Source organism: Arvicanthis niloticus, chromosome 1 (genome assembly GCF_011762505.2).
Source record: "Arvicanthis niloticus isolate mArvNil1 chromosome 1, mArvNil1.pat.X, whole genome shotgun sequence".
Classification (NCBI taxonomy): Eukaryota; Metazoa; Chordata; class Mammalia; order Rodentia; family Muridae; genus Arvicanthis; species Arvicanthis niloticus.
The window spans coordinates 115,815,890-115,839,576 of NC_047658.1; the positions used below are offsets into that span (position 1 = coordinate 115,815,890).

Genomic DNA, 23,687 nt, shown 5'->3' on the forward strand with positions numbered 1-23,687 from the left:
TTACTTTTTCTTGGGAGATAGAAAGGCCTAGTCATTCTTGGGGGAAGGGTACTGACAGACCAAAGAAAGATTTCAGCTTGGTGAACCATTGAATTTATTGAGGCCACTTATAGGTACATGGGTGACTCAAAGGCAGTTACATCACCAGGAAGTCCCTTGGGCAGTTTATGGGTAACTACACAAGTTAAAAGTCTCACCTGCAGCATGGATGATTCACAAAGAACCTGCACCACCGAGGAGCTCCTTGGGCCACTTATGGGCAGCTTCAATAATGGAAGAGTCCTTCTTCTGGTCAACTTGCTCCTGAATATGCACCTTTCCCTCATGAGAGGATATTAGTAGGCCTGGTCCCATGAGGCTCCTGTGGCTGATTCAAGACAGCAAGGTCATGCCCATCTTAGAAGAAACAACTACACAATAGCCTAGAAGATCTAATCTATGCTTAAATCTAAAAGCTGGAAGAGAGTTTCCTAATAGTGTTGAGAGTTAGGGGTTAATGGGGTTCAAAAAGGGGCTAAAGAAGTGTAAACAGGATTTCTTTAGGTAGGCTAAGAATAATTTTTACCTCATAACTTCTGGCTTAATTGTTCAGGAAGTAAAGATAGCCGAAAGGTTTGGCAGGGTCTAGAGATAGAGGGAAGTTCTGGCTAGGCTGAAGGAAGAAAGTAAACATTTGCCGAATGAATGAAGCAATGGTGAGGACAAATTGTAGTCACTGGAGTGACGCTAGGTACCTCATCTGTAGGATGTTAGAAAACAGTATTTAGTTGTGGCAAATTGTATTTTCACAATATGTTAAGTATGAATAAAAGCATTTCCCAACAACTTCCTTTTGTAAAGTAACTTTGAAACAAGGTCCTATAAGCCAAAATTCACAAGAGGTGGGTCATGGCTTAGACTAGAGAAACTCTAGCAGAGGTCGCGCGCAAAAAAAAAAAAAATTATTATTATTATTATTATTTTTGAGACAGACTCACTATGTAGTTCAGGAAGGTATCGAACACCTGATCCTCCTCCCCTGGTCTCTAGTACTGAGATTACCAGCGTGCCACCCGGAGACTGATTTAGTAAGGTCTTACTTTAGCTTTTAGTAAGACTTGGTCATATCAGAGACTAGAGTGTTGACGATGATAATGAAGTCACGATGGTCTGTCCTTGTGAAGTCAAAGTCATCAAAGCGTTTACGTCATCACGTCATTCTTTCAGACCACCACCTGTAGTCCTGGCCAGCGAGGAACACCAGAGCCCAACCCACGGGCCGGGTGGGGGGCTCCCGGCGGGAACCGGGTGGCCAAAGCCCGGCCCTGGTCTCCAGGTTAAGCGCCGGGCAGGATCTCCGAGAGCCCTCCTCATTTTCTCCCTTTGCAAGGCCTAATGGGAGTTGTAGTTCAGCCGTAGGAAGACCGGCTCGGCCCAGTCCCTTTCTTCGTTTCGTCTACGCCCCGGATGAGGGCGAAGACTCGGGACCGCGGGGCCGGGCCCAGAGAACTCCGAACTACAATTCCCGATGGACCCGAGATTCCAGTACGCATTCACAGGTACCCGCGGCAAGATCCGCGCTCCGGCGCACGCGCACCGAACGGTGGCGGGACTCGGCCGCGTGCGCTTTCCCGCCCTCGTCACGCCCTGCGCCGTCGGTAGGGCTGTCTTATAAGCGGTAGGCTTTCTCCGCGCGCTCCGCCTGCTTCCCTCCTTCAGGGCAGCCTCAGCCCGCTCCTGGCTTCTGTGCCTCTGCTACTTCTGCTGAAGGAGGAGGCTCCATGTTGTCCCCTCAGCGAACTGCAGCGGTGGCATCGAGAGGAGCAGGTGAGGCGTCCAATTTCCCCCGGACCCACGCCGCCTTCCAGTGCTTCGGCTCCGAGGTGACAAGCCGCCCCTGCCGCCGCCTTTTTTGGTGTGGCGATGGGAGGCCGCACCGCCGGGTGCCTCGGCTCCGAATTCAGGGCCGGGGCTCCTGGAGCTGCGAAGGTTCTCAGTCCCCGCGGCCTCCTGCGGCCTGGTGGTCTGGCCGGTCGAGCTCCGCCCTGTACTGGGCAGGGCGTGCCGGGCGGCGGCGCGCTCCGGGTCGGGAAGCGAGACTAGCTGTCTTAACGGGCCGCGATCGGCGGAAAGGCTTTATTGTTGAGCCTTAAAGTGCTGGAATGTTGCGGTGCAGCCTTGGAGTTGAAACGTTTTATTTTAATCGGAAAGACCTTGAGTTACTGACAAGTATTAGGAAAGTTCATTTTCCACACGCGCGTATCTCCATGTTAGGAGATAAAAGAACTGGCCTAAATTTGGTTTTGTTTTGCAAGATTTTTTTTTTTTTTTTTTTTTTAAATTTAAAATAGGTTTGGTTCCTTTGGCTTTTCCGGAGACAAACTGAGGTAGTAAAAGTACTAAATGAAAGCCAGACAGTACCACCATTAAATTCATGGATGTGATTTCGCCTGTCATTTTACCTGGCACTGTGCTTGTTTAATGGGTATGGCCCTGAAATGATTGCAAGTTTCAATTGCGAAATCTAAAGGAAAAAAGTCAACAGTAGTGTTTGAAGAATTTTTTTTTTTTTTCCGAATCCCAGTCTTCAAATTTGAGTATGAAGTGGAATGTTTTGTGAAAGGTGAAGAAAAAAAAAACTAACAGACTACAACGGCGTGGTTCTCAATTTTGTTTTGGAGAAGTGGAGTTACGTAAAATCTGCGTATAAACTTGTAATCAGTGTCAGTATTCAGTTTACATACAAACTGGACTGTCAAATGAGGCTGTTTTGCTTTTTATGGTAGCCAGCTTGTATTCTAGAAATTCCTGTGCAGCTTTAACATGAGCGAGGGAATGTATAGTTAAAAAAATTTTCACATAGTGAAGCATATTAGGCCAGTACCATATTGTTTTATTTGCAATGGTTTACTGTCTTTTGGAATAGTTATAACCATAAGAAAAACAGTTCGAGGTAGATGCACGCCTTTAATCCCAGCACTTGGGAGGAAGAGTCAGGCAGATCTCGAGTTCAAAGACAGTTTGGTCTACAGAGTAAATTCCAGGACAGCCAAGGCTACACAGAAAAATCATGTCTGGGGTTGGGGGGAACAAAATAAACCATCCAAATAACAAAACCAGACAGTCACCCTCCCCCCAAAAACCAAACAAACAATTAAAAAGCAAACAAAAACCCCAAAAAACAAAGAAGAGGGAGGTGCGATTGTATGCCAGACCAGAATAATTATAGTGTTTAGTAATTAAGACTGGTTTGTTTTTAAGGGGATAAAATCTGAAATGTAAATATAATACCCAATTTAAAAAAAAAACCAAAGACTGGTTTGTTTTGTGGTACTAGGGCTTGAACTCAGTTTTGTGCTTTTACAGAGCTCAACCATAGTTCCTAGAGCTCCTTACAATGGTGTTTAAACAAATTTGCTTTTGAGTGGGCATGATGATGCCTGCCTTTAATAGTCATAGCCCTTGAGGGGTGGAGGCAGTCAGGATCATAGTTTAGTAGCCTGGTTTACATGAGACCCTTTCTCAAATTCCTACCCCCAAAAAATAAAAAGAAAGAAAAAAGAAAAAAAATTGGTTTATAAATAAAAGTTATAATCACTAAGAGTGGAGCCTCATGGCCATATACCTATGATTTAGCACTCTGGAGGCTGAAGCAGGAGGATTTCTAGTTGGAGGTTTTGTTCCAGTAAACCAAACAAAAACCCTAAAATGAATAATAGAGAATCATATGAAAGAGAAATATAAGGTTCACCCCTGCCTGTCCTGTGAACAGCTTAGATGGATATGAACCTGTTTGAAAACTGATATAGAATTTACTTATGATGGGCCAGCCCAGTGGCTCAGCAGATGAAAACATTTTTTTTTTTTTTTACCATCCAAGCTTAACAACCAAAATAAACAAATGTAGTATAAAATTTTAGCCATGCCGGGCGGTGGTGGCGCACACCTTTAATCCTAGCACTTGGGAGGCAGAGGCAGACGGATTTCCGAGTTCGAGGCCAGCCTGGTTTACAGAGTGAGTTCCAGGATAGCCAGGACTACACAGAGAAACCCTGTCTTGAAAAAAACCAAAAAACAAATAAAATAAAATAAAATAAAATAAAATTTTAGCCATAATGATTCGCATGCCTGTTAATTTGGCCGTTTTTTGTTGTTGTTGTTGTTTGTTTTTTTGTTTTTTCCCTTTGAGACAGGACTCTTCTGTGGCCTAGGCTGGCTTCCAGTTGAGGCTGACCTTAAACTTCTGATCTGCTTCTACCTTTGAAGTGATGTGATTGCAGACGTGCACTCATTGCACCAGATGCTGCTAAAAGTTCCTTGTGTTTCATGTTGAGAAGTGTTAAAGTAAAACAATGGCATTTTATTTTATTTTATTTTTATTTTTTATTTATTTATTTATTTTTTAACAATGGCATTTTAAAATTTGAATTTTAAAACATTTTCCTGGGCTGTCTGTCAGACTCTAGGGCCATATTAAATGCTTAGGGAAAATAGTAAGGGTCGGGGAGATAACGTAGTTTAAGACAAACCTCAGTTGTTTTAGAACAGTGGTTATGTATTACCTAGGGACTTAAAGCCTGTATATGCTTGAGTTAAACTTGTTGGGTCTTGAGGAGTGTGGTGGTGTATGTCTTCAATCCCAGCACTTGGGAGGCAGAGGCAGGTGGATCTGAGTTCAAGGTGAGCCTGGACCACGTGGTGAGTAGTAGGACAGCCAGGGCTGTACAGAGAGACCCTGTCTTGGAAAAACTAGACCTCACAGTGTAGCCATTGTTGACCTGGAACTTTTTTTTGTAGATGAGGCTGATCTTGAACTCATGGAGATCTGACTCCCTCTTCCCAGTTTCTAGATACCCACTATTATAAGCACAACTTAAAGAGCTCGATTTTATTTTTTCAGGGACGAGGAAACAGTGAAAAGGAAAATCCCCATTTTGCATATTTATAATCAGATTTTTCTAATGGTAGTTGTATACATTTGAATAATTTATTTGATAGAAAATAGGCATTTGTTGGCTATTAGTATTTCTGTTGAAATTTTGTTGCTTTTTACAAATTAAAAAAAGTTTTTATTTGAATTTCTTTTGCTAGAACAGCTAGAAGTATATTATAAAGTAAGCAAAGGATTGGAGTAAGGGCATGGTTACCTTGAAATGGTAAATCTAAGCTGAGTAAATATTGCCAATTAAAATATTCTTGTTTTTAAGCACCTTACCTCTACAAAAGCCTTCCTTTAAGCTTGATGTGGTGGCTCACATTTGTAATCCCAGTATTTAGGAGGTGAGACAAAATTGCCATGGATTTGAGGCCAGGCTAGACTACATAGTGAGCTCCAGGACAGCTTGAGCTGCAGTATGAGACCCTGTCTCAAAAAACAAAAGGTAAACCAAAACAACAATAAAGAAACCAAACCAGACTAAGAAACAAGAAGAAACTAAGAAATAAAACAAGAAAGGTTTATTTAACTGTAATTTGACTAATTAAAACCCCCAGATTAGTTATATTCCTGTGTTTTGGAAAGAGGCAAGTGTAACCACTGTAGGCAGAAGCAGGCAAATCTCTGAGTTCAAGACCAGTGTTGTCTGCAGAGCCAGTTCCAGGCCAGACAGCACTACCCAGAGAAACCCTGTTTTGAAAAAAACAAAAACAACAACAATGACAAAAATTCAAAAAGAAATTTGTGTTCCACCCCCACCTCCTGGGACTGAAGAGATGATGGCTCAGTAGGTTAGCAGGTTTACTGCTGTTGTAGAGGATACATTTGGTTCCCAGCACCACAGCTCAGTCTGTACCTTCTGCTGCAAGTGACTTTCTGGCCTCTTTGGGCTCCTGCATGCATGTGCTGCTCATAAATTTGGGAGACTACACACATATATGCATATGTGCATGAAAAAAAAAATCATAGCCATGTGGTGGTGGCACACACATTTAATCCCAGCACTTGGGAGGCACAGACAGGCATATCTCTGAGGCCAGTCTGGTCTACAGAGCAAGTTCCAAGACAAACACTGCCTTGAACAGCACCCCCCCCTTGCCAAAAAAAAAAAAAAAAAAAAAAAAAAAAAAAAAAAAAAAAAAAAAAAAACCAGATTTTTTTTTTTTCTCTAGCTTATAAAAGGCTGAATAGTTTTTATTTTCGTTTTAAGATGAACGACTTTCTGTGTTGCCTAGGCTGTCTTTGAACTCTGGATTTAAGTGATCCCCATCTTGGATAGCTGTGACTGCCGGTATATACCCTCTCAACTAACTTGTGATTTAAGTTTTAGATTCAGTCCTGTCTTTGTAGTTTCTGAATCTTTTTTAGTTTGAAAATTATTATCATAATTATTACTGTGTGTGTGTTTGTAATGGATGTGTATGGGGTAATTCTGCATGGCCTGTGTGTGGAGGTCAGAGAACAGCTTAGTATATTCATGTCTTTGCTTTTGGGTTCCAGTGATAGAATTCAGGTCAGCAAACTTTCGAGACAGCACCTCCACTTGCTGAGGCCTCCTGGCTGCCCAGTTTCTGAGTCCTAAATACAAGTCATACTTTATTGTTAAAAACCTAAAACATATTAGATGTTTCTGTCAGCAGGTAAAATAGTTTCATTTTGCGTATTGTGCTAAAGCACAAAGATTGTCTATAGTAAATGAATTGGAAAAAACTTTCCTCCTAAATGCTTTAATTAGAATATACATTTTCCCCAATGTTCTGGTTGGTTGGGTTTGAGTAGCTTAATGGGAATAAGCTTTTCTGTGTATCTACTGGCACATTTACTGCCTCAAGGTAAAGTGTAGCATAGAAGCTGGAAAGGACAGCATGCTGCTGTCGTGGAGTAGGGAGAGGGCTTCTTAGCATACTGCTCTTGTCTGAGATGTTTTCTCTGGCTTTGTGAATCAGGAACTTTAAGGACTGCCAGCAAACGCAAGGCATGGGAGTGGTATGCCTCTTTTTGGGTGTGTTGCTCTTGTCCCGTAGAGAATATGTTATTTCAGAAGGGGACTGGAAACCTCAGGTCATAACTCCATCATGAGTCATATAGTCTACTCAGTAAAATGTTTGCGTAACTTTGGTTCCTGTGCTTTTACTCATCCTCTGCACAGAGAGTTTGAGTACTGAGGATGGTTCTAGCACAGTAGTTCTTTTTAAATTTTTTTTCCGTTAAGTTTTTTTTTTAAGTTATTTTATATGTATGAGTGTTTTGCCTGCATGTATGTGTCTGTACCATGTGCATGCCTGGTGCCTGCAGAGGTCAGAAGAAGGCATCACATACCTTGGAAATGGAGTTATGGACAGTTGTGAGCTGTTCTGTGGGTCCTACAAATCCCAGGTCCTACAGGAGCAACAACTGTCTTAAATACTGAGCCATCTTTCCAGCTCCTCAGTGGTACTTAACAGAAGATGATTTTTACATCTCTGTGTTTTTAAAATGTCTGTAGGTGCTTTTGGATGTCAACCTTATGGGTAAAACTGATACCACTAGTATGTAGTAGTACAGACTAGGAATGCTGCTAGATATCAAGTAATCCACAGGATCCCTCTCTCCACACAGGGTTTTCTGGCCACTAGTTGTCAGTATTGCCAAAATTGCCAAACTTGATCCTATACTGTTTAATTCATTAAATTAATTTTTTGAAGTAGCAATGATAACTGCTTTCAGTTAGCCATTTTCATTGAATACATCACTATTCAGATGGCATTCTTAAATGTTTGAGAATCACTTAAACTTACTCATTATGGGGCCGGGCATGTACCACAGTTGGTAGAATACTTGTGTAGCATGCACTGAGCCATGATTTATATTCCAGAACCCCCATGAAACTGGGCCAGTGATCCCAGTCCAGTGTTCAGGAAGTGAATCAAGGGGGATCAGAAATTCACGGTTATTCTAGCAAATTCAAGGACACTCTAGGCTCCAGGATATTCTATCTCAGTCAGATAGACCAAAAACCTTACTGGTTGTATCTGTGTATTTGTGGTGCTTGAGATCAAATCCAGAGCCCTGTGCAGGTTAGACAAGTAGTCTACCACTGAGCTACACCCTTAGTCCTCCTAATAATGTTCTTGTAGTTGAACTTGAAATAAAATAGGTTTTATGTATTCTTTTATAAGATTGAAAAGGCTAACCACGATTAGTAGCCACCGTATGCTGTGCTTTTTAACCTATGCCAAACTTTTTTTTTCTTTCCCCTTTGGCAGGGGAGACAAGGTTTCTTTTGTTGTGTACCTCTGGCCTTGAACTCACAGAGATTAACCTGGGATCAAAGGATCCCGTGCCAGATTGTTTTTGTTGGTTTGGTATTAAATCTAGGGCCTAGTTTATCCTAAGCATGTGCTACAATATTGAGCTATATTCCCAGGCTTCCCAGCTTCCTTTACTCATTTTGAGACAGGATCTTACTATGTAACCTTGTCTGGCCTGGAACTTGCTGTGTAGACCAGGCTGGTCTCAGAAATCCTGCCCTTCTGCTTTCTAAGTGCTGGGGATAAAGTTGAACACCATCATTCCTGACTTTGTTTTTAAAGCCTGTAATGTAGGAATCAGTGCTGTAATGTCTAGAAAAATTTCTAATTTACCTGTTAAGTCTTTTAACTTCATTTTTCATTCAGTGTGAGTCATTTTAGTGTGGAAACTATATGGAATGTACTTTACTAGAGTGATTGTTTGAATTGGCCTATTAAACCTTTTGGTTAGTGTGGATTAGATGTATTATGCCAAAGAGTAAAAGATAAGTCAGGCTAGCCTGAACTACAGTGTGTAACCCTGTCTCTGAAAACAACACAAACCAAAAACACAACAGAAAACCAAAAAAGTAGCAGTTAGATTTTAGAGCTAAACAAGTCGTTTCTGCCTGACTTTGTAGTACAAATGGAGATGTTGAACTGAAGTGGGTTTTTTTTTTTTTTTTTTTTTTTTTTTTTTTTTTTTCCAGTGCAGAACCAGGGTCAGAACTCTAATATTGCTATGAGGCTTTTCTTCCCTCACACTGCCTCATTACAGAGAGGACCTTTGCCTTTAATCCCAGCACTGCAGTGCCAGCACTCTGGAGGCTGCAGCAAGAAGATTGAGAATTTGAGGTGATCCTGGGCAAGACCCTGTCTAAAAACAAAAAGCTCAGATAAAAATGCCCCCAAATAACTGTTGCTAAGGCAGTAACTTCAGATGTAGAAGAGAGAAATGATGATAAGAGTTAGTAATAGATTGCATGTAGGGAGATAAGGCTGAGAAAATGCAGAGGACTTGGGAGAGATGGAGTAATTGAGAGGAGCCATTTTGAAATACTAAGGGTAGACTTGTAAAATATTACCACTGAGGAGTTTTGAAAGGAGACTGGAGATGAACCAGTCAGATCACACAGGCTGAGTGGTGGAACTGGAATAAGGATTTGTCTCCTTCAGGTCAGTGTGTTTGCACATATCCCTTGTGCTAGAATGAGTGGAACATTTAGTGACTTAGGCCTTTGAACATGTCACTTCAGAAGTTAAATAGAAGTTAGGAGGGGAGTTAGAGCATCAAAATACAGGGTATAAAAAGAAAGGAAAATGGTAAATAATGAGCATAGAGTTAAAATGATAAAGAACCATTGAAGCTGGCCATAGTGGTCATGCCTGTAACCTTAGCACTTGGGAAGTAGAGGAACTCCTGATCTGGAGTTCAAGGCCAACCTTGGCTACATTTTGATTTTGAGACCCTCTGTTTCTCCCAAAAAGCTCAGTGAGATAGTAAGAACTACAGGAGATTACAGAAGAGCATTGATGTAAATCAGCCACTGAGGGTGAAGAAAGAAAAGAACTTCTGCAGGGAGATGCCAAAGGGCATGCTAAGATTTGTCCTGAATAGAGGTTTTTAAGTTGCCACTCCCCAACCCCTCCACCTCCTGCAAGAGAGGAGCAAGAGAGGAGGGAGAGACACGGTCTCTGTGTAGCCTAGGTTTGCCTTGAACTTTCAGTCCTCCCTAGTTCTAGGATTACCAGGTTATAGATTCTAGTGTGGTTGCTAAATTTATTTGTGAGGGTTGTTTGTTTGTTTGTTTGGGAGGGGGATAGAGTCTCATGTAGTCCAGAGTATCTTTTGTTTCCCTATGTTTCTGAAGCTGGCCTAAAAAGCTTGATTCTCTTGACTCTGCCTTTTGAGTGAGGGATTGTAGGCATGTGTGACTATTCTCGACCTGATTTCTCTTAATTATAGTCAGATAATACTGTAATGAGTGGAGTAATAGTATGTACACATCTCATTGGAAATAGGAATATGGGAAGGGAAACTATGTATTGAACTCCGAATTTATGATTTATATGAGATGCTATGCTTTAGCCTTTAGATTTTTTTTTTTTTGAGACAGCTTCTCAGTGTTTAGGCCATCCTAGACTTGAACAGATAATGTAGCATAGCATAGTTTGGGTTGGAATCAACTGTTGTTCTTACTCTTCCCTCTTCTTGCAGCTGGGTATAAGGTTTATAAATGGAGGCTGGGACTGGAGGGATGGGCCAGTGGTTATGAACACTGACTGCTCTTCTGGAAGTCCTGAATTCAATTCCCAGCAACCACATGGTGGCTCACAACCATCCATAATGGGATCCGATGCCCTCTTCTGGTGTGTCTGAAGACAGCTACAATCTACTCATATACAATAAATAAATAAATATTAAAAAAATGGAGGCTGAAGTGGTTATGTTTTCTAGAGTTACATTGAGTCAAAGTCATTGAGACGTGATGTGTTGGTTACATCAGTTTTTGTTGTCTCCTGTTTGTGGGCATTGTTCTGGGAACTTGGAGGACATAGCATTGAACAAAAGACAAAAAAATCCTGCCCTCATAGAACTTATGTTTTAGAGTAGAGAAAGCCAAAATTCAGGCCTTGTCCTGATGCTAGAGCCTATTTTTTTTTTTATTCATTTTATCATACTATTTAAGAGGACAGGTTAGATAGCTTCCAGGTACAAATGCTTGCTGCTAAGCCTGTCATCCTGTGTTTAACCTCTGAGACCTACATGGTAGAAATTTTCCTCTTATGTCTATATATGTAACTAGACACCAGTACAAGCATACACACACACACACACACACACACACACACAGAGAGAGAGAGAGAGAGAGAGAGAGAGAGAGAGAGAGAGAGACAGACAGACAGACAGACAGACAGACACACACACACACACACACACACACACACACACACACACAATAGGATGAAAATTAAAACTAAGTACTACTCAGAGGATGGAGTGGGTAATCCAGGCCAGGATAGTTGAATATTGAAGTCTAGATAAAGAGCAAGAAGCATTTCAGGCCTTGGAATAAGTAGTTGCATAGGTCATCTACTTGAAATTGTGGAGTTAAGACAGGACAAAGTAAGACTTGAGCCCTAGCTTTCTCCCTGTAGAAACACCAGTGAGAATGAATTTTATAAGCAGGATGAGAACAGTCAGGATAGTATGGGCAATAGTGAAAGTACTTACAGGATGGAAACTTAGCTTTGAGCTATCAGTCCATAACCTGTTTTATTTTGTACTTTTGTGTTGCTAGGGGTAGAGCACAGGGCTTTATGCATAGGCAGGCCTCTGCCACTGAGCTGCATCCCTATACCTTGTAGTTTTGATAGCTTTTAATGTGTCTGTCTTCATGGTGTATTTAGTATTTGTATTTTAGTTTTTTGAGACAGGATTTCTCAGGACAGTTCTGGCTATTCTGGAACTCGTTTTGTAGACCAGGCTGGCCTCGAACTCAGAGATCTGATTACCTTTCCTTCCTGAGTGCTGGGATTAAAAGCATGCACTACCACTGCCTAGCTATGATAAGTACTTAATATGTAAAAAAGTATAAGCGTTCAGCCCCAAGGGATGACGTAGTGATATAGTTAAAGGAATACTCAGAGATAGTGACTGCTAGGTGGAAAAGGGAAAGGGCATGCTGATAAAGAACAGGACTCTTAAGTTTTCATATTTTATTTTTTTTCCAATGTCCACTATGAGGGCAAGATTTGTTTTTTCTCTCTGTTTAGTACTATATATCCTAAGTTCTCTAGACAAGTAAGCACACCATGCTTAGATAAACCATCTAACTCCTAAGGTTTTAATTAAGGAATCTTTTTTAAATTAAATTTTATTATTTTTACTTCTTCACTTTACATCCTGCTAGGGCTACACAGCGAGACGTCTCAAATTTTTTTTTATTAATATATATATATATATATATATATATATATATATATATATATATATATATACATATATACACACACACACACACACACATACATACATATATACATATATATGAAAATGCCATCAGGAAACCAATTATTATGTGTAATGGATATATGTTAATACATTACATGTGGACCACATGGACATAGGACACAGCACAAACCACAGGTCAATTTTCAAAATCTGTTCTTTCTATTAAGAGAATGAGTTCCTGTTGTAGAAATTATTTCATCTCAATCGGGGGCTTCTACCTCACCTTTGATCATTTAGTTCCTGGATAAAAGACACACAGCTTTTATTGTTATAATAAGCCTTAATTAGCACTATAGCTGGGCAGATATCTACCCTCTAAGCTATTAGAATCTTTTTCCCCATTAATAACCCCAAATTAAAATTCACTATGCTCCATCTAGGCTGCTCTAAACTTCAATTGGCGAGCCCTCATGGCCATGCTTTTATGACTCTCCTAAGGCATCTTCCTTCTCTCCTCTCTTCTTGTGGTTCTCCTCAGACTCCAAGCCTGGGCCTCCCTAAGCCCTGCCTATCTCAATTCTTCCCAGCTATAGGCTGTAGCCATCTTTATTTACTAATCAGGGCTAACTTGGGGGGCAAGGTCACATAGCATCACTTGGGTCTAAGGCATCCTTGGGGGCAGGCATCCAGGCCTTGGGGACTAGTATTTAGCGTTACAATACATAGCAAAAGACCAAACCTCAACAAGTTCCTGCTTTCATTTTTGGCCAGGTAGTTCTAGTTTCTGCTGCTATATTGCATAGTCTAGGCTAGCTGGCCCTTGAGCTCCCCAGTAGTTCTGTCTCTGTAGAAGTGCTGGAATTAATTCTACTGCATCTGGCTTTTTATGTGAGTTCTGGAGCTTGAACTTTGGTCATCATTCAGGCTGGCAGGACAAGTGCTTTTACCTGATGGTACATCTCACTAGCCCCGTGTATAATGTACTTTCATTGGGTTCATCTCATTACTCTCTCCTGCTCCCCTCCCTTTCCCATTGATTCCTTTTTTCTTTCCACATAGTTCCTCTTCTCCTTTACTGCTTTTATTATTATTTTTGATTGCTTGAGCTTTATTAGGGTTATTTACATAGTCCTGGGTAAAGCATGTTTATAGGAATGTGAGACTCCTTATCACTGAAGAAAATGTCTCTCTGTCTCCCAGTCATCATTAATTGGCTATAGATATAACTCAAGGAGAGGTTTGTTCTCATGAGCACCTCCCCTCAGCTACCATTATCTATCTGTTGGTCTTCAGTGGGGGTATCCCTTCATGGGCTTTTTCTCCTATGACAGGGTATCGACAGATCCAGTCTTGTCTAGTTGTTGTACTGGTAACCATAACTACAATGAGATGAAGAGTGCAGTAGTGGGGATACCATTTTCTGAGAAGACAGTTCCATGTGACTTTGCTCTTTCCTCTAGCTCTTAACATTCTTTCGACCTTGTCTTCCATGATGATCTGTAAATCTTGGTAGGGGAGGCTGAATGAGCATTAAATAGCCCTATATTCTCAGCATGCTAACAAGTTTTAAGTCTCTGCAGTTTCTGCTCTTACTGGGACCTTTTAATTTTTAAAAAACAATTATTATCTCTCTCTCTCTCTCTCTCTCTCTCTCTCTCTCTCTCTCTGTGTGTGTGTGTGTGTGTGTGTGTGTGTGTGTGTGTATTCTAGCACGTCAGCACATATATTCTGTGTGGGGATCAGAGAACACTTTGGGCATTGGTTCTCTCTTTTCAGAATGTGGGTCCTCGAGATTGAACTTAGGTTGTGTGGTTTGGCAGCAGGCACCTTTACCCAATGAGCCATCTTGCAGGCCCCTGGCATCTTTTAATTAACAAATATTCTTAGTGTTGATGAAGTTCTAGTAGTACTCCCATATCCTCCTTCTTTTACGGTTATTGTATATGTTATGTGTCTTATGAAAGCTTTTGTTCTTTTCATAGTGTGTGTGTAAAACTTAATTTTTTTTTTCTGGTCTCTAAATGAGCATAGGTGATGCCATGGAGAATGGAAAACCTGGTCCAGTGCAGGTTGTTTTGGTTCATAAAGAGCAACATTCCTTTGAGCTAGAAGAGAGAGCCTTGGCCAGCATCCTCCTCCAAGACCATATCCGAGATCTTGATGTGGTGGTAGTATCAGTTGCTGGTGCTTTTCGAAAAGGCAAATCTTTCATTCTGGACTTTATGCTGCGATACTTATATTCTCAGGTAAGGAAGATTTAGTTAACTTCAAAGTAGGAAGAGAGAAAAATAAGCTCACGAATTATCCTTGATGTATAAAATTACATAAGATTTGGTGAGGAGTTGGGGTATGTAGTATAGTGGTTACATATTTGCCTAGCATGTTTGAGGCCCTGTATTTTATTCCCAGTGTCTCTGAAAGTGAAACCAAAGATGTAACAGAACTTATTTCTCCTGTAGAAGGAAGGTGGTCATTCAAATTGGTTGGGTGACCCAGAAGAACCACTGACAGGATTTTCATGGCGAGGAGGCTCTGACCCAGAAACTACTGGAATTCAGATGTGGAGTGAAGTTTTCACTGTGAAGAAGCCATGTGGGAAAAAGGTAAGGATGTTAAAAGAAAGAAAGAGAAAGAAAAAGAAAAGACTTAGATAGATATTGTAACAGAATAACCAGATGAAAACTTGTATTTATTTTGTTTTCTTGAGATAGGATTTTTTTTTTTTTGGGGGGGGGGTTAAGTTTGCCAGGCTGGTTTGGAACTTAGTAGGTACCCTAGGCTGACCTTGAATCCTGAGAACTCTCCTTCAGCTGCCTGTGTTCTGGGATCATAGATGTGGGGAGAGGTGATGGAGTCACGTGACGAATTCTGGGAAATCTGACTCTGGAGACTAGCATAGGGTGCAGGTCTGAGTTTATTGCCCAGCATATAAGCTTATATATATAGTGTTTGAGCCAATCCCAAGCCCCTAATCCTTGTTTATGTCACTGTCCTCCAGTGAAAGCCATGCCTGATGAGGTTACTCTGAAGGAGTTGGGGGTAGTATCCTCACCTGTTAGGACTTACATGAAGACGGGAAGTAGCTATGCTCTGGCCTTAGTTCTTCTTTGCTGTCTCACTGGTGTTCTGGGAGCAATCTTAGATCTATGCCATGTGTGGCAGATCAGGATTCTTAGAGGAGTCTTGGAGCCTGTGGTGCCTCGCTCTCCATCCCACTTTTTCCTTCATAAGCTTGACTTCCTCATCCCCATACATAGGTGCACATTATCTTGCTTGGTTCTAGATGAGAACTTTAATATATGCTTTGGTAATCCAATCAAAAAATAAATTAGATTCTTTTAAGTTCATGATAACTCCTATATCCTAAAGTAATTGCTTTTTTTTTCCTGTTGAGTTACTTTGACAGTAGATCTTACAGTGTACTTATTTAGATCCTTTACTAAGTAGAAAGCTTGATGCAGGGAGGTGTCAGTATATATTTTATAATAAAAATGTTTGCTTTGTAAAACTGACTACTCACTCAAACCTTTCTTCCATCTTTGAATTACTTTAATGATCAAACCACTCTGACGTTAAACAACAGTGTTGTAAAACAAAAGAGAGCAACTGTTAGAGCTGTGTTTACTGTTCATACATCTTAGGTTACAACTTAGAGGCCATCTGGGCTTCTTAAAATGTACATAAAAGAGTGGCATGGTGACTTGTGCCTGTAATCCCAACATTCAAGAGATGGAGGCAGGAAGATTGACACACATTTGAGGCTGGCATGAGCTATAAAGTGTGGGACCCTGTTTCAAAGATGACAACAAAAAGTGGTTTGGAAATTTACTGTGTTAGTCTGTGACAAGACCATTTCTATCAATGTTGAGTACACATGTAGCTTCTGTTCTTCAGAAAGCTTCCAGTAAGTCCTGTTGTTTCCTCTTTAGTCTCATTTTTCTAGATAGGAGACACATGTGATTGTGTGCTTTTGTTCAATTGGGTATCATGCTGATGATTCAGGATTTATCCTATAGAAGTGTCTGATTCAGTGGTTTTTAGTATAAACATAAAGCTGAACAGGTATCATTACCATCTGACTCTAAAACATTTCATTTCCTCAAAAGAGGCTTCTAGTATTGTCAGCAGTCACTTCCCATTTACATCTTCTTCCAGCTCCTTGTCTCTACTAGTTTACTATTGACCTGGCTGTCAGGAGGTGCAGCCTGGTTGGAGACCCAAGTATGCTTGCACTTCACCGTCCTTTTTCTCTCTTCCTTCCTGTCATCTTCTCCCTTTCCCTGCCTTCTTGTTTTTTTTGCTGTTGGGGATTGAATCTAGTGCCGAGTGTAGGCTAGGCAAATGTTCTACCTCTCAATTACATCTCCCCATGGAGCTTTATATTAGATAAGTGAAATGATACGTGTTTTTTGGGTCTGGCCTCCTCCATTCAGCCTAATTCTCTTATAGCATTCATTAGTTCTTTACTCCCTTCCATGACTGAACAATATTCCATTGTATAAGAATACTATACTTTTCTTTTTATTACATCAGTTGTGAGTATCTGGACTGCGTATATCTTTAATGTGTTAGAAATAATGCTGCCTGTACATGCCTGTAATCTTAGTACTTGGGAAGCTGAGACATGAGTTTCAGGCTAGCTTGACATCCTATCTAAACTAACCTCTTCCTTCAAAACAAAAACCTAGAGCTGGAGAATTAGGTCAATGGCTCAAGAGCATTTATTGCTGTTCTTTCAGGGGACCTGGGGCCTTTGAAACACTCATATACACAAAATACTCATGTTGTGATAATTTTGGAGTTTTGGTTCTTTGAAAACCAGAAATATTATGGGAATATGGTTTCCTTTTGATACCAGGTGTGGGGATATGGGGCTGCTTTGGCTCTGGTTTGCCTCATGCTCTAGCAGAAGCTTAATTTTGCCAGCTGCAGATAGTTTCTGCGGTTGTGATATTTGGAATTCTGAGGACTTTTCCGAGGGTATGTAAATATTGTTGTTCGAGGTTTGTTAAGTAGTTATGCCCAAAGAAGAAACAACAACAAAAAATTAGATATCCTGACAGTGAAGATCACGCTTGCCCCAAGGAACTCTATGTCCATAATCAGCAGGAAGTAGTCGAGTGATAGCGTAGTCCCCTTTCCTACCCCAGACTTTATTCAGGGATCTCTTTCCTTTCCACTCTGCCCTTTTTCTCTCTTACTTAGGGTTAAGAGGTTGAAAGGGTAGAAGAGAAAGAATGGAGAAGGGTGGAAGAGAGAAGAACCCACAAAGTAGCCAGATCATAACTACACACTCATTTACACAAAATAATGAAACACATCTAAAAATTATTTAAAAATACTACCTGCCATAAACACCTATGTACAAGCTTTTCTAAGATGGAAGCTCTTTTGTATATATCCATATTTTTACTTTCATGTCTGCGACAGATACCTGAGATATACAACTTAAAGGAGGAAAGATTTATTTCAGTCACAGCTCCCGAAATTTCAGTCCTTAGCTGTTTATTCCTAAGGTCTAGAGGCCAACCTGTACATGACAGAAAGCGTGATTATGCAGGGTTGACTGTCATGGTGGGAAGCTTGGGGTGGACCAAATTAGCTCACTTTGAAGTTGACTGGAAGCTGGAGACAGGAGAGGTCAAGGCAAGCATATGCCTTAGAGTTATGTCTTGAGCCACCTACTTCCTCATTCAGTATGAACTCATCAGTGGGTCACCATTGATGAGATGAATACCCTCACAGTATTTAGACTCAGCAGCTGAGGAACAAGTCTTCAACAACAGAACTTCTTGGGGAAAATGCTAAATGTGCTTCTGTATCACATGGCAACTCTGACTAACTTTATTTATTTATTTATTTATTTATTTATTTATTTTGTTTTTTTGAGACAGGGTTTCTCTGTGTAGCCCTGGCTGTCCTGGAACTCACTCTGTAGTCCAGGCTGGCCTCGAACTCAGAAATCCGCCTGCCTCTGCCTCCCAAGTGCTGGGATTAAAGGCGTGCACCACCACCGCCCGGCCTAACTTTATTTCTTAAACTAACTTTTTTCCTGTGTTTGGGTGTTAGGCCTGCATTATATCTGTGCATTGCATGCATGCAGTCCTACAGAGGCCAGAGCAGGGCATTAAATCTGAACTGGGGCTAGGGATGGTTGTGAGCCCTATGTGTGGATGCTAGGAATCAAATTCTCTTAACTACCAAGCCATCTCAGCAGCCCTTGTGACTATCTTTAAAAAATACCAACAAGATGCCTAACACATTCTAAAGATAGCTCTACCAACCTGCATGCATATTGGCAATGCAGGAGGTTCTAGTTTCTAGCACTTGATACTGTTATTTTATTTTTCTTTCTTTCCTTTTTCTTTTGAGTAAGATTATATTTTTAAACCAAAGCTGGTCTCCAATTTGATACCTTAGCCTTCCAAGTCCAATATGCATGACTTATTTGTTCTTTTTATGTGTATTAACTCATTTGATGGCTTGTATATACCTCTGAATAGCCTCCATTCCCTGTTTTGAGACTTCTTGGGGTGGAGGGAGTGCATGTATGTGTGTCTGTGTATATTTTTGTGTTGGTGCCTATGTGTTTATGTGTTTGTGTAGAAGTGTGAGGTCAGAGGAGAGCCTTAGCCTTTGGTGTCATCCTTAGGAATGTTATCTCTTTTGAGACATTGTCTCACTGGCCTGGAGTTTACTAAGTAGGCTGGACTGTTGGCTTTTTCTGATAGAGCTGACACCAAATTGCTTTTTCTGATAGAGCTGACAAGCAGTGTTGGGTGGCTCATGCATATGTTACTTTCAATTTTTCTTTTTGATTTTTTGAGACAGGGTCTCATTCTGTAGCCTATGCTGGACTATTCCTTATGTAATGCAGGCTGATCTTGAACATATAGCTGTCTCTTGCCTTAGCTTCTCAAGTGCTGGGACTACAGGATTACTGTGAACTATAGGGATAAACTCTTGTGCATTGTATAAAAGTACCACCTGTCAATAAAGAGATGAATAGCCTATAGCAAGGCAGGATAGAATAGAAGGTGGGACATCTGACATGAAGAATTCTGGGAAGGATTTACCACCCAGACTTAGAGGAAGTCAGATGTATGAAACTGAGGAGAGATAGCCAGCTACATGGCAGACATAGAATAGTATAAATGAGTTAATTGAGTTATGAGCTGGTTGGGGAACAAGCCTACCTTAAGGCCTAGGCATTAATTCATAAATAAACAAGTCTTTGTGACATTATTTGGGAACTGGGGTGGGCATAGAAAAGCCCAAATGGTTACAGTGTACTTTTAATTTACTCTTTGTATTCTCCTTTTTTTTCATTTTAACCATTTGTTTTTCTTCCCTTTCTTTCCTTCTCTTTCTCTCTCTCTCTCTCTCTCTCTCTCTCTCTTTTTTTTTAGGTTGCAGTTGTTCTGATGGATACCCAGGGGGCCTTTGATAGCCAGTCAACTGTGAAAGATTGTGCTACCATTTTTGCTCTAAGCACTATGACTAGTTCTGTTCAGGTAAGATCCCCTCTGTTCCTTTCCTTTGTCCAATTTCCTCTTTGCCCTTCTCCTCTTTCCTCCTTTCCCCCTTCCCCATTTCCTCCTCCTCTCCCTTCAGGGAATTTAGCCTATGTGGTTTTATTTATTTATTTATTTATTTATTTATTTATTTTACTTAATTTGGATTTTCAAGATAGGGTTAGTCCTAGCTGTCCTGGAGTTTACTTTGTAGATCAGGCTGGCCTTGAATTCACAGACATCTGCCTACTTCTGCCTTCTGAGTCCTGGGATTAAAGGCATGTACCACTACCACCTGCCTATGAGTATTCTTTTTAAACTGTGTTTCAGTTTGCTTTTCTGTGGTTGTGATAAACTACACTGATTAAAACCAACTTGGAGAAGAAAAGGTTTAATTTGGCTTACACTTCCAGGTCACGGTCCTTTATGGAGGGAAATCAGGGCAGGAACTCAAGGTAGGAATTTGGAGATCTGGAGACAGGAACCATAGAGGAGTGGACTTTTTCCTGCTCATGCTTAGCTACTATATATAATTTACACACAAACACGCACACACACACACAAGATTAGGATTTCTACATACACTTGCCTGCTTTTTCGTGAAGCCACACTCAGTATAATAAAATAAAGCTTAATACCAGATTCACAGGATAAGGAGGACATGAAATATGACAGTACAAAGAACTATATATATAGTTTATATTTATGTATATTATATATAATTTATATATAGTTATTTATTTCAGGCCTACCTGCCTAGGAATGGTGCCACTTACAGTGGGCTAGACCCTCCCATATCAGTCATCAGTCAGGAAACTCTCTCTGGCTCAGTGGTTAAGAGCACTGGGTGCTCCTCTAGAGGACCTGGGATTAATTCCTGGCACCTGCACAACAGCTCACATCTGTCTGTAACTACAGTTCCAGGGGATCCATGGCACCAAGCCTGCATGTGGTGCACATACCTGTGCTCATGTACCTACCCATACACATAAATAAAATAAATCTTAAAGAAAATTTTTTTCAGTTACAGGCATAGGACAATCTAATTGAAGAATTATTCAGTTGAGGTTTCTGATTTCCCAGATGACTTAAGGGTTGTGTCAAGTTGTCAGTAACATTTACCCAGCACAAACTATGTGCATAACTTAAGCTCTTAGAACAAAAATAATTATTTTTTCTACTCATATAATTATATACAAAATATTTCAAGAAAATCTCAAACCTTTTAAACTATAAAGAAGGAATTTTGTGATTTTAGCCTTATGTTTTAATTTTTTCCAAAAGACAGATTATACTGCTCTCTCTGTGTATTATAGAAGAATGTATGTTTATATATACATATGTTTATGTATATATGTGTATATTTATATATGTGTGTATGTACATATATATATATACATATACACACACATATGAGGCATATATATGCCTTCATGGAGGATATATACATATATATATGTATATATGTATATATATTGCAAATTTTCAATTATACAAAGCTCCATCCAGTGTTCTAAGTTTATTTGTGACTTGTTTGAACTAAGCCAGAGTGTTATCAATCTTGATTTTGTTTTCTAGATTTACAATTTGTCCCAGAATATTCAGGAAGATGATCTTCAGCAGCTACAGGTAATAAGAAATGGTAATGGGAATAGTGGGTAAATGATAAAGTATCATGTGTTTTCTATCCTATGTGGAATCTAGACATGAAGGAGGTGTGTCTGAGTACAGGAAGGAGACCAGAGAGGAGGAGGGATAGAATGAAAAGGCGGTGGCTGGGTGGGTGCTGGGAAGAGAGCCTTGGTCATTGAAGTACCTGCTGTGTAAGCATGAAGACCTGAGTTTGAATCTCCAGCACTCACGTGAAATGAACAACCAGGTGAAGTAGTGCATGCCTTTTATCACAGCACTCAAGAGGTAGAGGCAGGTGGATCTTTGTAAGTTTGAAGCCAGGCTGGTCTACATAGTGAGTTTTAGCATGGTGGTCTGCTAACCCCAGTGATGGAAAGGTAGAAATATGTTATCTGGAGCTCAATGGCCAGTAGTCTAGCAAACTGGTTAGCTTAGGGTCAGTAAGATACTGTCTCATAAACTAAGGTTGAAAGGTGTAGAAGAAATCTGACAGTAACCTCTGATTTCACATACACATGTGTGTGTGTGTGTGTATATATATATATATATATTAACATGTACATTTACATACAACATACATATTACACAAACATCAGCAACACAGCGCAAACATAAACATAAAAATAAAAGAAATAAAAACAAACAGCTGTAGGTGTGTATCCTCATAATTTTGTTTATTTGGTTTTTTGAGACAGGGTTTCTGTGAGTACTGGGCCAGCCCAGGCTTTTGGGGATTGAATTTCGGTTGGGTTCTTAGGTTTACATTCCTAAAGGCTTTTACCTACGGAATGATTTTCTTAGCCTCAAGGCTAGATTTTTTATTGTTATTAAGACTATACATACATACTACTCTTGTATTCCTTTCTCTGGTAGAGGGTAGAGACCTAGGGGCAGACTTCCAAACATTTCTTTAGTTGGTAGTTTCACTTCCTCACCCCTCTTGGGAGGAACTCCACTTTTCATTTCTCAGTTGTTTAAGGATTCTATTGAGAAAATATTTTACTTCTTGTGCCTCTGTTTTTTCTCATTTTGTTAACAGGGTAGAAAAAGTCAGAACTAGATACTTGACATCTGTTTCTTTTCTTCTGTGGTATTTGTGACAAGTTCTTTGTACTGCCATATTATTTCATGTCCTACTTATCCTGTGAATTTGATATTAAACTTTATTGTACTTAGTGTGGCTTCATGAAGAAGCGGGCAAGTGTATATGGGAATCCTAATCTTAGTGAATTCATTCAGTCATTTGAATTGGGTAGCTACTTACGATGGTGCCAGGACTTTTGCTGTTGGAGATAACAGAATGCACCAAATGGGAATGTCCCTGCATAATGGTCTGACTACTCCTAGTGACTAAAAAATGCTCATGGTGATTAAAGATTACCACACCCAGCCAAATAAATATTTTAATTTTTTTTAGATTTATTTTATGTACATGAATATTTCACCTGAATGTATAAATGTGCCTGGTGTTGGATCCCTTGGAACTGGAATTTGTGAACCTCTTTGTGGGTGCTAGGAATTAAACCCTGGTCCTTTGGAAGAACAAATGCTCTTAACCTCTAAACCATCTCATTAGCTCACAAATATTTTGCAAAAGAATAACCTAAAAATATTTTAAATAATGTTGCTCTACAAGCCATTAACTTTTCTTTCTTAAAGCTCTTCACAGAATATGGCCGTCTGGCAATGGATGAAATTTTCCAAAAACCTTTCCAGGTAAAGCACTGTGAATGCCATTTATATCTGTGTTTAGTTTACAGTTCAGCAGTTACAGCTCACAACCCAGATCTACTGATTTTTATTCTAACCTATAAGCTACAGGGTTTTTTTTTGTTTTGTTTTTTGTTTTGTTTTGAGACAGTCTTGCTATATTGCTCAGGCTGGTTCCCTTCAACATGCCCTTGACCCCTTTGAAAAGATTAGCAGAAAATATTACAGTAATCTTGAATATGCACTTATACAGTGTTGTAATTCTGTTCTGCTCTGTCACAATAGACACTCATGTTTTTAATTCGAGATTGGAGTTTCCCTTATGAATATAACTATGGACTGCAAGGAGGAATGGCATTTTTGGATAAGCGTTTACAGGTAAGTAGGAAATCTGAATGGTTTTCTAAAGGTAGTAACTTTCCCATTTGCTTTTGAATATTGTCTTTAAAGCATATAATTGAAAATGATACTCTGTTAAATTTTTTGTAAATATTAGTATAAACCAGTATAATTTTTTGTTTAAAAATTTTAAAATTACATATATTTATTTGTGTGTGTGTGATAGAGAAAGAGAGGATAGTACTTCAGTACTCATGTGAACGTCAGATGACACCTTATGGAAGTTAGTTCTTTTTCTTTACCATGTGGGTCTCTGGGATTACACTCAGGTTGACAGACTTGTTGGCAAATAC

At 40.0% G+C, this 23,687-nt stretch overlaps 1 protein-coding gene across 3 annotated transcripts in view; it reads left to right on the forward strand.

Moving 5' to 3' along the window:
- Positions 1-1,218: 1,218 nt before the first annotated feature.
- The window catches only part of Atl3 (atlastin GTPase 3), a 36,848-nt gene continuing 14,379 nt past the window's right edge, over positions 1,219-23,687 (forward strand). Inside the window, exons 1-7 of one of the 3 annotated variants that reach the window (XM_076916476.1) lie at positions 1,219-1,538; positions 14,171-14,385; positions 14,599-14,742; positions 19,549-19,653; positions 21,232-21,282; positions 22,945-23,001; positions 23,281-23,373. In XM_076916476.1, the coding sequence (XP_076772591.1) occupies positions 1,508-1,538; positions 14,171-14,385; positions 14,599-14,742; positions 19,549-19,653; positions 21,232-21,282; positions 22,945-23,001; positions 23,281-23,373 (696 nt within the window). In that variant the 5' untranslated portion in view covers positions 1,219-1,507. Of the gene's footprint in view, positions 1,807-14,170; positions 14,386-14,598; positions 14,743-19,548; positions 19,654-21,231; positions 21,283-22,944; positions 23,002-23,280; positions 23,374-23,687 lie in introns of all 3 variants that reach the window. The other 2 variants (XM_076916481.1, XM_034502623.2) reach the window with 2 other exon arrangements.